Below are 13845 nucleotides of genomic sequence, written 5' to 3'. Positions count from 1 at the left end.
GCGTAGGACACGATCTGGGCCCCATAAGCCTCCAACGCCGCCGCCAAAGGGGACATATAGATGTTAAACAACGACGGGCTCAACACAGAGCCCTGTGGAACCCCTACTCCCAAAGGCGGCATCTCGGCGGAGCTCTGAGAGACCCAGACCGTCTGGCGGCGGCCTTCCAAAAAAGATGTAAACCATTTGAACACCGTCCCCCTGATGCCGATGTCATGGAGCCTGGCGAGGAGCGCCTCATGGGGGACGGTGTCAAAGGCCGCCGACAGGTCCAACATGACTAACATGGCCTTGCCACCAACATCCAAGGTCTCCCTGATGATCTCAGAGACCTCCAACAACGCCGTTTCCGTGCTAAAATTAGGACGGAATCCGGATTGGGAAGGATGGAGCAGATTGTTAGTTTCAAGAAAGCTCGACAAGACGCCATGAACATGTTTTTCGGTGATCTTCGCCAAAGCCGGAAGAAGTGAAATTGGCCTATAATTGGCCAAGACATCGGCATCAAGACCAGGCTTTTTCAGGAGGGGGATCACCATCGCCCTTTTCCAGGTGCGAGGAACTCTCCCCTCCCTCAGAGAGGTATTGAGGATGGGATTAACCAGGGGATTCACCACCGCCGCCATCTCTGCCAAAAATTTGGCAGGACAGGGGTCAAGTGGTGAGCCTGATTTGAGGCTGGCCAGCAATACCCGGGACGCCTCGCTAGAGACAGCAGGAAAATCTGCCAGTACTGCGGCAGGCGTGGGTGATGACTCATGTCCCACCCCGGGGCCGCAGCCACCCTCCTCCACCCACTCCGAGAAAGAAGCCTGAATTGCCTTGATCTTATTGGTGAAAAAATTGGCGAGATCACACGCCCACGCATCCGATGATACTGGCGGGGGTGAGTGGGAACTGGGGGTGGTGAACTCCCTCACCACGGTGAAGATCTCCTTACAGGAGTTCGCCGCCATCTCAATCCTCCTAGCAAGGTATTCTTTCTTGGCACCTTAGATGTCCCGGTGATAAGCCTTAACAGCCGCTCTATAGGCCAGTTTGGCCTCCCCGTTATACTGAAGACGCCAGGCCCGCTCCGCAACCTTGCATTGGCTGCGGGCCGACCGCAGTGCCTCCGTAAACCACGGCGCAGATTGCCGAAATACCGTGGCCCGAGGGGCAGCCTTTGGAGCAAAATCGTCTAGCCTTTCCGTCAGCTACCGCTGCAGAGCCTCCGTGTCTTTTTCCAGATCACCCGAGAGATGACAAGGATGTTTTCGAGAGCGCCTGCTCCAACATCTCGGGTGTCTGGTCTTCATCACCCTACATATGTGGGTGTACCATCCCTTAACTTTCACTTGCCTTTCTTTGGTCCCTGATCTACTTGGGTGAGCAGTGAAGAGATTAGTTATGGCCTCGGTAAGATCACAAAAAGCCCCACAGGCCGCCCCTATCCCTCCCGTAGTAGTCCCCAGATTTAGTTGTGCTTGGGGTTATTGCTGCAACCTTCTCCACAGAGAGGGCGAGTTTCGTCCACTTCATTCGTCTCCCACAAAGCGATACCTGCGCCTCGCCCAGATCTGCTGTGGAGGAGGGAGCAGAGCCTCCCCTGCCGGCTAACCACCAGGAGACTAGAGTGAGGGAGAGTAGGTTGTGGTCGCTCTCTACTGAGGGGACCACAACCATGTCCCTCACCGAGTTCCACAAACACACATCAAGCAAGATGTAGTCAATTCTTGATGTGTGATTGGGCCTGTTATAAGTGTGGGCCCCCCCTTGTCCGATTCTGACCTCCCGTTTAATGCCCTCAGGTTGAACTCCATACTTAGGGTAAACACCTGCAGGGCTACCTCTGTCCACCTCTTGATGGGAGCCATCTCTAGAGGGGGAATCCCCCTCCTAACATCCTCTTCATCCTGGTCCAGGGAGACGTCCGAGCCTAAGGGCTCGAACGTACAATTAACGTCGCCAGCAACCAGGGTGCATGCTTTGTATGGGGTTGATCTTAAGAGGCCCTCTAGAAGTGCAATTGTTGGGGACTGCCTTCCCCCCTTTGTGCCTCGTGCATAAATATTATAAATATTTAGAATGGCACGGCCCCTGGAGTCCTTCAAAATAATATTAAGGAGGTCCATACAACCGGTCTGGTGCTCCACTATCCTACAATTCAATGAGGCAGCAACCCAGATGAGGAGTCCACCCGAAGGGCGTCCCCTCCCCGAGTCTGAGCATACTGCTGGGATAGAATAAGCCGAAAAACCCACCTTATGGGTGGGCTCCGTGCTCCATGTCTCCTGGAAAATGCATATGGAATGTTCTTCCACCAATGCATTCCAGTCGGGCAGTGTCCGCTTCCTTGAGATTCCAGCAACGTTCCAGCTGAAGACCTTAAAGGCTGTGTCCGTCACAGCTGGGACGCTACCGGATATAAGGTCATGACAGGGGGCCGCCTCTTGCGAGTCCACCGATATTCCACATACGCCAGTAGTTTCATGGGTCTCTACCATTCCCCCGACATCGAGTAATGTAGAATGGGTTTTAACTGGGGTTGGGGATAAGGGCTGCACTATGGTAGAGGATGGAGACTCTCTCAACTCCCCCTCCACCGTCCCTTCCTTGCCCTCAAGTCAATAACCCCTGGAGCCCCAAGTAGTCTCCGGCCACCCAGCTTGGGGATAAGACTGGGGTGCCACAAAGCAACCCGGGCCTCCACTAGGGCCATAGCAAGTCTCCCTAGTGACAGGCCTGAAAAAGTTAACAACAGGCCTAGGGTAAAAGTAAGTCAAATCCACTGCTCTGACACCAGGACCATCCGCCTCTTGGTTTTGGCCACAAATTATCTTTGCCACTCTATTATCCTGAAAATTAATGATGATACAGTCACCCTCCAGTCGCTTCTTGCCCTGTCTCACCCAACCTACCCTGCGGACACTGAGAATTAATCCATCCACACCTATTGGAAGTGGTTTGTTTGTTTTTAACCAGTGGAGACTCTTGTTTTTTAGTGCCTGGTGAGTCTCAATCTGATTAGCCTTCAGTGGTGGGACATTGACAAGCACTACTACGTAGGGATGACAATCAGGGGGAAGATTAGTCGGAGGGCTCCGAGGGGTGGCCTTTGGGGGAGCAACTACATTGGAGTCAGACGCCAGATTGCTTCTGGCGACCTTAGCTAGTAGTGCTACCCAGACCCCCTTGTCATTGACCCTCGACTGGGCATCTTGGCTGGTCCTAACCAAGGCCGCACCGGCCGGTGTCTTTACCTGAGGTGGTTTCTTGTGCTGGTTTTTGGAGACCACGAGGGGATTTGTTTTTGTATAAGAAGTCTGAGGGGCAGGTCCTGGCTTAGAAGTGGGAGGGACCAGGGGGGCTAGAGATAAATCCCTGCAGAGTGCTACCTCAGGGAGAGGAGTCGACGTTGGTACAACCTGCACAGGGACAGGAACTGCAGACACTCCTTTTCCCATGTTCCTTCCCGTGATATCCTCACTCACTCTAGGCTGGTGTTTAATAAGGGTCTTGAGTGAGAAAAAATTGTCAAGGGAGGATTGTTCAAATTTGTCCAGTCTCGCCCCCAAACCCTTGAGTTGGTCCATCAACGGGTCCAATAACTTTTTAAACAGATCCGTTATTAATTTGAGGGAATCCGGTTCTAGGGGGACGGCTACCCTATCATGGGCATTAGGATGTACAAGCAAGGTATCAGAAGTAGTTCCCGCAATGGGAGGGTCCCCTGCCCTACCATTGTGAGCTGGTACTAGGACATTTTCAACCTTTGACCCGAGCCCCCTTTGCCCTTGCTTCCTTGGACGCTTGTAGAGTGTGGCGTGACTACCTTTGCGGGAGCTCACAGCCCTTTTCCTTTTCGCCTGTTTTGTGGTGCCTTGGGACAGGCCGGGCTATCGCGGCTCCATAGGAGGAGCCTGATGTAACGGTGGTGTAGTCTGTCCGATGGCGGGGCACAATGGAGGTTGAGAGTTCATTTCCCCTGCCGTCTCGATACCAACCTCCACTGGCAAAAGAGCAGCAAGATTCTCCAGTCTATCTACACTTGCTCCTATTGCCGACAACCGAGGCTGCTCTGGGGCATCTGAGGGGTGGAGAGATGGGACCCGTACAGAAGTTGGGGACAAGGCCTGGGCCACAACACCAAGGGAGGAGCGTCTAGCTGGTAGGTAGACCTCAGAGAGGCGGCGTTCGGTCATCACAATCTCCTTCTCAATGACCGCTGCTACTCTGGTTATGAAACGGTCCATAGATCCAATTGTAGAACTCCCAGCCGCTCCTCCCTCTCCCCCACATCTGAGCAATTTCCCAGAACGGGTAGACATAGTAGGGTATACTCCCTCTGTCACAGTCACGCAACCTACCAGGTCCACAGGCACGATGTTAGGGACGTGACCCAGCCTCTGTCAGCCCCTGACTGCCACAGACTGCCCGCCCTTTGCCCGGGCTTCGCTCGGCGTCCCGCTCGCGTCCCGCTGCGCGACTGCCAAGCCTTAATGAGGGGGCGTTGCGGGTGGGGGGCGTGGTCTCCAGGGGGCGCGGCGGCACTTGCTGGCGATACGCTGAGCCTTCTGGTCAGTGTAGTTGGAATTACTGACCCAGCTCCGCTTGCTCCGCCTCCTCGCCACTCCCGGACGTCAGCAGCTCCTCACCCACAGGAACACCAAGCTGCCCCTCGCTGACTGCACGAAGCGGCACCAGCGGAGCGGATGCGGCGAGCGGTGAAGGCAGTCAGGCAGTCAGCGGTAGCCCCTGAGAAGGGGAGAAGAGCAAGCTTGGTCGGGAGTCACAATCCCACACGTCGTCGCCCACAGGTATGCTGTCCCGCTTGGTTGCCGATAGCGCTGGCTTTTGGCACCTGGCCGGGCGGGGGGCGTGGTCTCCAGGGGGCGCGGCGGCACTTGCTGGCGATACAAAGCTTTCAACCATATTTTATTTAGAGACTGCTGCGTATAAAGCAAAAGGAATTAGGAAAAAGCTATTTGGGCAGAAACTTTGGTCTCCTCTGGCTAATTGGTTATGAATTAATGTACTACTGAATTACTGTTGTATCCGGAATTATGCTGAAATGTAGTATGTAAAGGAAGAGATCTGGTTGTTTGCTGACTAAAATAATAAAAATAAAAATAAAAAAAAGTATGGCCATTCTATTTAGGTCTACTTCGGTCTACTTCTGAGTGTTTTATGTTATCGAACATACTCCTCTTGCTTTGTGGACCACTGACTTTAGTATTTGTTTTTGTATCCAATTCCTCGATTAAAAATTATACCGTTTTTGTGTTTCAGGGACAAAACAACTGAAACATATATTGTTAAAGGAAGTGGACACCATCTTTGAGTGCAGATCATGCCGCAGTCTGTTCAGAGGATTACCGAATTTAATTACTCACAAGCAGTACTACTGCCTTTCCAGGTTCAGCATGGATGGTAATAGATTTTCTGTTGAAAATATTTGACTTCAAGTTATACTAACTTATCATAAGGCAAAAGCAAGTGTATTTTAACCTGCATTGTGTTTTTAAAAAACGTCAGGAAATTAGACTGGGTGTTCGCAATGTAAACCAAGTCATTCAAATTTTCTTTTGAGTTTGAATTAGGTTTCACTTGTGATTATCATTTTAGCATGAATGCAAGTCACCAATTTTGGACATTGTAGATCTGATTTGAATGAAGTGGTAGGATTTATTGTAGGTTGGAATACATGTTTTCTAGCAACATTTAGAAAAACATGATGCTTTACCAACTCCTTTACGGCAAAACTAGATTTTGTTTATTAGAGAGCAACTGTTAACTTATTTTTTAATTTACGCTTCTGTACATTGTGGAAACGTTTTGCTTCCAATTTCCCAGCCAGACCAATGAAAGGCGTTATTCCGTTGACCATTCTGGATATGTAATCCTTCTCAGCCACACTATAAAAAAATTGCAATTTCTCATAAACAAAAATTGTATACATGGAAAGTGCTGCATATTTATTCTTAAAGACCGTTTCTTTGATTCAACATGTGTTTTTTTTGTTTGGAATGTACAGCTTTCTACTATTCTGTGTGTTAAGGTATGCCTTTACCATACCCAATCATTTCAAATAGTTAAAAGTAAAAATTGGCCTTCTATCACAAAATAGATGAGATTATAGCATTTCTTTTCTAGCTTGCTGTCACACGTTTCGACGGGATCCCCTCCCTGCCTTGCTCACACACTGAGCTCCATTGCTCCCCTCCCTTTGTTTGGAGCAGTCAGTCACATGGTGTTACGGATATGGACAACATACTACCAAACTGCATTCAGTGCATTTTAGTACCAGTTACCCCACAATACGTTTCTTATTGAAAATCCATTTGAATTACATGATTTCTTTACACTTTCATTCTATTGTTTCTTTTTTTTTAAACTAGCTTATTTTATAAAAACTTTTTTTCGTTTTAACTTTTCTGTGCATACAACTTTTGAGCATAATATTTTTGTAAATAAAATGTTTGCACTATATCAAAGTGTAAAATAATATAAAAAATGCTATGTTCAATACTCATAAATCAGCTGGTTTCTTGGAACCCACTTCGGCGTTCGTTTTGTTATTTTACTGGTGTGATTATTTAGCAAAACATTGATGCCATTAACAAATCGTTTGTGCTTTTATAAAACTCATTTTAATGCGTAGGTGCAGCATGAAAAATGACATAACTCTTTATTACTTGGGTGTATAACACTTTTGTACTTAATGGGTTGAGAGCCTCAAATTGCAATGTATGTCAGTGTCTTTTTAGCTCTCTGCTACTAGACCGCAACTGTGCTGTCTGTTGCAGGACATATTCTCTGCTTACAGTGAGCTTCGAGCACATGATTTGATTTAGAGGTGCCTCGGCAGCACTACCAGCTTATTTCTGCTCCTGTCTGCAGCGCGACCGCTGCGGGATCCTGGATCCCCAGCAGATGCAGCGTTCCTGTGACGGTCGGAATGCCCCACTCATAATACTGCAGACAGGCCCACAGTGTGGCGGTGGTCGGACAACCACCGCGAGTACGGCGGTTCTATGGACTGCTGGACTCTTAATAAGGCTCTTAGCAAATGGAGTGGTGATGTTGTCCAGATAAAGATCAAATAAAGGAGTAACCTTAAATTCCCAAAATGTGTTGGTTAGCCACGTGTTGGCCTGTCACGCAATACATTGTTCATGGACATAGGCCCAATAACATGTTTTTATACTTCTGATTTGCCGATTGTGTTAGGATCATGTCAGAATCTTAGAAGGCCAGGCTTCAAAAACCAATTAAACACGTATTTCAATCTGGGAACTTGCATAATATTGTTTAAAAACACTTCTTCCCTGAAAGACTCCCTGTTTACCTTAGGTTCTGGTGTAGTCCTCAAGCGAACCCAGCACACTAGAGATTTCAGTGATATCAGGCTTGAGGTTCGGTTCATGCACAAGTTAAAAAAAAAAAAAAGAGCGAGTTTAAAGGGGTCCTGACCAGACAAGCTAGCAGTGATCTCTCGAAGATGTTTTCCGCAGTGTTCGCATACCCCCAAACCTCTGTGGCGGAGGTTGCAGCACTCTGGGCCTTCGTGCAGTAAACTTCCAGTGCAGGAGACACCAACTGGGAGCATATGTTTTTTTGTGCAGCTGCAGAATAGCCTGGGATCCAGGCTGAATAAGGAGTGAGCCTCTACTGAGTTGGCGTTCCCACCTACGTTTGTCAGTAATCCTGACTGCTAGGTAGTCTGTATTATGGACTCTTTCCTAGGGATTCTTGTCCTACTCTCACTGCACAACTTCTAACAGTCCCTAATCCAAACACCATATACTTGTTATTAGTTTAATTTAATTCTAAGGCTCTAGTTTTGCCGAATTCCCGAAATTTATTAACTAATACCCCATTGGTGTTTTAGAGATGAGGAGACTATCGAAAGCAAATAAGACAGATTGGTATATTTTTGTTGTTTAAGACCGGCAAATCGTTTTGGCAGTCTGAAAGTAACTGTACCACACTTTTAACTCCTTCGATGCATCAGCTGTGGTTGCTCTGTGCTGATGACGGAGCGGTTCCGTCATGGCCCGCTCGGCACGCCTGCGTGGCGCGGATTCCGCGCCTGCACTGAGCGTTCTATTGAGCGGGGCGGGCCATGACGGAACCGCTCCGTCATCAGCATAGCTCAACCGTGGCTGGTGACGGAGCGGTTCCGTCACCAGCATGCGGCCGCCCCGCCCCCTTAGCGCGGCGGCGGAATAGCCGCCGCAGCGAAGGAGTTAATATAGAAGATGAATAAAGTGGGAGCAAGGACCCACCCTTGGCGTACACCTCACCAAATGGGAATGTGATCTGTCCATTCCCCTTTGCTGCCCCAACGGACAGGAGCATAGTTTTCCATCTGCAGTTTAGCAAGAAGGTTGAACAAGTTCCCAGGTACAGCCATTTTAAGTAAGAGACACCATCATTTCCCCCCGGGGATGAGATTAAAAGTGTCTCTGAAGTGGGCAAGTGCCACATACCATTTTTTCTTAAGTAGCAAAGCGTATTTCTGATAAAGAAGAGCCAATGTGAATACCTGATCAGAAGTACTGGTCTTTGGTTAAAACTCGACTTGGGAGTGGAGACAAAACATGTTTATTGTTGACCCAAATTAATAGTTTACCCAGGACCTGCATAGTGAAACTTTTCTGCGAGTTGTCCCATTTATTTATTTATTTTGAACGTTTTGTATAGCGCGAACAAGATCTTTACAGATATCAGAGCGCTTCACATAGAAAAGGGGAGCATGAGGGAACATAGTCAAACAGGTAAGTAAAAATGCTAGTAGTACCAACACGTGGTAGCCAAGAAAATCACATAAATCACATAAATCATAAATACATATAAAACAAATAAGCCACGGGGTCGAACAGGGAGTACAGACAGTGCGGAGTCTTAACAAAATTCAGAATAGCCCTTCAGGTGTATTTAGCCATGAGGATAGCTTTTACTTCTTTCTTTCCCCACCATATCTCACCTCCTTGGTCCATCATCACTGTCCCCCCCCGCACTCTACGCTCATCTAATCAACACCTTTTCTCAGTGCCTAGAATTAAAAAAGCTAGAATGGGAGGCCGTTCATTTGCCTGGCTAGCCCCAGCACTCTGGAACTCTCTCCCCATTCAGTCACGAAAAGAACCCAATTATCTCAAATTCCGTAAACAAGTGAAACACTGGCTATTCAATATGTAAGCTTCCTCCCTCTGCCCTCTCCTCTGTCTAGATTGATCTTCAGCGCCGGGAAACCTATGGGTAGCTGAGCGCTCTACAAAACCAAATATAATAATAATTAAACAGTGTAGTGGAGGAGATAAGCCTCGTTTCAGGGGGGAGTGAGTTCCAGATCCTGGGTGCCATTCCTGAGAAGGAGCGTTTATAAGTTTTTTCCTTCCGCAATCTTCGAGGCTTCAGCAGAAGATTGTTTGTGCCTCTGGTGTTTCTAGAGCCTCCAGAGATTGTCCGCTTCTGAGTGAGATAGCTTGGTGAGCTCATGTGGACAGCTTTGTGCGTCATGCAGGCGATTTTCAGATGTATTCTGGCTTCGAAAGGCAGCCAGTTCAGGTTTTTAAAGTCAGGGGAGATATGTGAGTGTTTTTTCGAACCAGTGATGAGTCTCGCTGCAGCGTTTAGAGAAGCTCTTAGTGGAGCAGTAGTAGTTAGGGGGAGTCCGCAGAGGGCTATGCTGCCATATTCTATTCGAGGGATGACTAGTGCTTGTACTGCAGTTCGGAAGTCATTGGCAGGGAGGAAGGGTTTAAGTTTCCTCAGGGTATTGATTTGGTAGTTCGCTCCCTTAGTTGCCTTGCTGATATGTTGCTACATGTTGAGATTGGTGTCAAGTGTAATGCCTAAGGATTTTGCTGAGTCTACGATGGTGGGTTGGACATTGAGTGCAGTTAGGTCTTTAAGCCAGAGTTGTGTGGTAGAGATCTTGGCGGGAGGTGAGATAAGAAGGAACTCTGTTTTCAGAGCATGGAGTTTGAGATGATCATCGGCAAGCCAGGATTGGGTGCTTCTGATCGTTGAGTTCAGGAGCAAAATGTCTTTGGGGGATTGTAATTTGAGATATAGTTGGGTATCATCAGCGTACATGTGAAAGTGTATATTGGACTCTTGTAACAAGGAGGTGAGGGGTTCCATGACTAGGTTGAACAAAGTTGGGGATAGGGAGGAACCTTGTGGGACGCCGAACGAAACGGGTATAGGCGAGGACATCAGGTTGTTACTCTTGAATTTCTGCGACCTGTTGTGTAGAAATGAAGTGAACCATTTGAGGACTGTCCCAGATAGACCCATTCTTGTGTTTAGTAGTTCGAGTAATTTCTCATGCTTAACGGTGTCAAAAGCTGAAGAGAGATCAAGAAGGATGAGGAGACAGGTATCATTTTGATCTAGCATTTGAAGGGCGTCGTCAATTATATGAGTCATAGCCGTTTCAGTGCTGTGCCCCGCTCGGAAGCCTGATTGATGAAGATTGAGGAGGCCAAACTGGTCAATGTGTTTAGTCAATTGTAGTTGTGCGCATTTTTCCAACAATTTTGCGAGAGTGGTGATATTGGTAATGGGACGGTAGTTGTTTAAATCAGAGGGGCCGGCTGTTGGTTTCTTTAGTAAAGGCGTGACTTGTCCTACTTTGAGGGAGTCAGGGATGGTCCCTTGTTCAAGTGAGCTGTTGATAATTTTAGTCCAGAGTGGGAGGAGCAGAGGGATAAAGTCCTTTACAGCGTTAGCAGGGAGGGGGTCCGTGAGGTGATTGGATAGGCTTATAGGCCTAAGGCTTATAGGCCTATAATTTGAAGGAGTATATGGGTCACCCTTTTTATACACATGGATCATTTCAGCACCCCTCCAAGTGTCCGGGATCCCCCACATCGTCCTGCTACAGCGTTGGAAATGAGATTGTCACATGAGATTCACCTGAAATGGTGGTTTGGCTGGCTTTAGAGAGTGAATTGCCTCAGCAGTGTCTTCTGAAGTAAAGTGCACAAGGTCTGTATTTGAAGTCTCCGGTGCTACTCCATTGCATATATGAAGATTTCGGTCATAGTGCTTGGAAGGGTATCGCTGTTGAGAACAAGGACCTCTGGAGCATACAGCTCATGAAAATGAGAAACCCACTTCTCAGGCTGAATATGATGGTGATGCACTACGGTCATCTCTGCTACAATGGGACAGAATGGGCAAAAAAGATCTGTTGTCCTTCAGATTAATAGCAAGAAGTAAATATGGCCTGATTTTATCATCCCAGTTTTTTTGCCATTAGCTATAGCAAATGTATTATTTCCCCTAGCCTCTTTACTCTCCCCTAGCCTCTTTACTCTCCCCATGCATGGCCTTTGATAGCCGCCCTTCGTCTCATTTTTTGCATTTTTTGCAATCTGGATTAAACCGTTTAACATCCCTCACCACAGTAGGCTGCCTGTGTGTAAGTTGCTTATAAAATATGCCTTGTAGCTTTGTGAAAAACAGTGTTCGAGGCGGGAAACATCCTTAACAACGAAGATTGTACAACGACTTACCTGAACAACGAAGCCGGAACCACGACTTACAAAAACCACGAATTTCATTAAGCACGACTTCCCTAAACCACGAGTCTCTCCACTACACTCTGCACCTGTAAAAAATCACTCCAAAGAATTAAGGGATAAAAGGGGGGGTGGGGGGTCTCCCCCCACAACAAAATGATAAATAAAAAAAAAGAGATAATGGTATGCGTTGTAAAAGAATAATAAAATAATACATTTAGATCCGTTTTTGTAAAAAAAAAAAGGTTCACGCAAGAAGTATTATAATTACAATAGTGCCATCTAATGGGCAAAAACGAGATATAACATTTCGTGGTTAAGGAAGTAGTGCTAAAAAAAGGTAGTGGTTAAGATAAATCGTGGTTAGGCAATCGTGGTTAAGGAAGTCGTGGTTCCGGTAGTAGTTGTTTAAACATACAACCGTTCGAGGCATATGTGCTGTAGATACACATGCTTTGCATACTCCTTCCATCTAGTGTTGGTTGCCGATGTTTGCAGGTTGTTTTTCTTCGTAGAAGTCTTTTCCAGTCACAAGGTAAAGTGTCTTCTCCTTTCAGTGATAGTGCGCATGGGCATCGACTCCGTTGTTTTCTTTCAGCCATCGGGTTTGGACTTGTGTTGCTGCGCTCCAGTTCAAAAGAGTCCTTCGGGTTCCCCACGGTGCGCAACCCACTGTACCCTTGACGATATTGTTTTTGTACGCGTTTCCCTCTCCCCGCATATTGATTTGATCGGGAAAGTCTCCATCTTTGGTCGCAAACATTGTGGGCGGCCTTTGGGTCCAGCTTTCTGCTGATGGAGTGGCACAGAGTCCGTTCCAAGTGCCCTTGTATCGACCTACACCAAGTCTGCAACTTGTGCCTCTTGATAGAAGATTGTGAGGCTTGTCGGTCATTTCGATCGAAAGATTCTTTGCGGTCATCTGGCTCGACAACGAGAAATGCAGCGCTACTGCATTCAACATTTTCCGGAGGTGAATCAGAACAAGGAAAAGCGACAGCTGAGGAAGAAGTGGGATCCTTCTCAGTCCCAGAATCTGAGTTTGACTTAGAAATTGACTGGACGTTCCAGCAGGACAGGGTGCCGTGAGTACTAAAGTGCGCATACCCCATAAACTCTCTTCCACTAAACATAAGGCTTCGTCACCACCTCTGCCTTCGGACCTTGGCAGGCACCGAGACGATGCTCGGGCCCGGCACCAAAACAAGTAGTCAAGCCTTCTGGCTCCGGAACGAGTCAAGACAGTCTTCTGAACTGAAACATTCCACTCCGAAAGAAAAGTCTGGTTCGGATCCGAAACCTTCAGCTTCGAAGGACTAGCTCGGTTTGGCACCGAACCCTTTAGCGCCTAAATCAAAAGAAGATCTCCCAGATCCCCCGGAACCGATCATAGATGTCCTGAAGAACAGATTTGACCCGAAACAGGGAGCTCTACATCAACCCAGATAGTGGACGCGTTTTAGCTAAAACTCCTTCAAAAAGTAAAGTTAGTTCAGAGGACACAGAGTATAAGATGCCTCTTAAGAAGGAGGGCATTGCAACAAGTCCTATCCACCCTACTTAGCCATCCCCTCCAACCTCTTCACCATTACCACAACTGCCAGGCTCAGATCTACTACATATAACACCATAGGGGTCTCCTCATACACAGCATGATTTAGGAAATGATGATGACAATGTTCCTTTACCAACAGATCCATGGGACAATTCTAATATTAATCCACCCGTGGATAATGCTCCAGATTTATACCCTACAAAACCATCACCTCCAGAGGATAACTTATCTTATCAAGAGCGGATTTCAAGGACAGCAGCTGATCTTGGAGTTACACTGCACAAAGAGGCTTTAGATGACAACTTTTTATTTGGGACAATAGGTTCTTCACATAGGACTAGTCAGTCTCCAAATGTTGAAAGGCATGATGAGGCATGCAGATGAGATTTTAACCCCTTCGACGCTCATGACGAGCTGGGCTCGTCATGGCGTAGCCTCCTCGCACGCTCATGACGAGCCCAGCTCGTCACGTAACATGCGATTTTTAAAAACCCAGCGTACGGGCGGAATTCCGCCCGCACGCATGCGGTTAAGGACCCTGTTTGTGCCCTTATTTTAACACCCAGGATTGACAAGAAATACAAACCATCACCATCCGATCCTGTTTTTATTAGAGGGCCGCTACCTTTAGACTCTATGGTAGTTTCTAATGCTTGCAAGAGAGCAAACTCGCAGACGTCTGGGGATGCACCTCCCCCGGATAAAGAGTCTAAATTAATTCGCACATCTGGTAAGAGTGGCTGCTCAAGCCACTAACAACTGGTGCTTTGC

At 47.4% G+C, this 13845-nt stretch overlaps 1 protein-coding gene across 3 annotated transcripts in view; it reads left to right on the top strand.

Moving 5' to 3' along the window:
• ZNF800 (zinc finger protein 800) overlaps nucleotides 1–13845 on the top strand; it is a 230245-nt gene that overhangs the window by 182053 nt on the left and 34347 nt on the right. For all 3 annotated transcript variants that reach the window (XM_078679098.1, XM_078679100.1, XM_078679099.1), the window contains exon 5: nucleotides 5272–5412. In XM_078679098.1, coding sequence (XP_078535224.1) covers nucleotides 5272–5412 — 141 coding nt within the window. The remainder of the gene's footprint in view (nucleotides 1–5271; nucleotides 5413–13845) is intronic.

This window comes from Lissotriton helveticus, chromosome 1_1 (genome assembly GCF_964261635.1).
Source record: "Lissotriton helveticus chromosome 1_1, aLisHel1.1, whole genome shotgun sequence".
In the NCBI taxonomy this organism is placed as follows: domain Eukaryota; kingdom Metazoa; phylum Chordata; class Amphibia; order Caudata; family Salamandridae; genus Lissotriton; species Lissotriton helveticus.
Note: the sequence above shows the minus strand (reverse complement) of the source record. Positions and strands in the feature narration are given on the sequence as shown.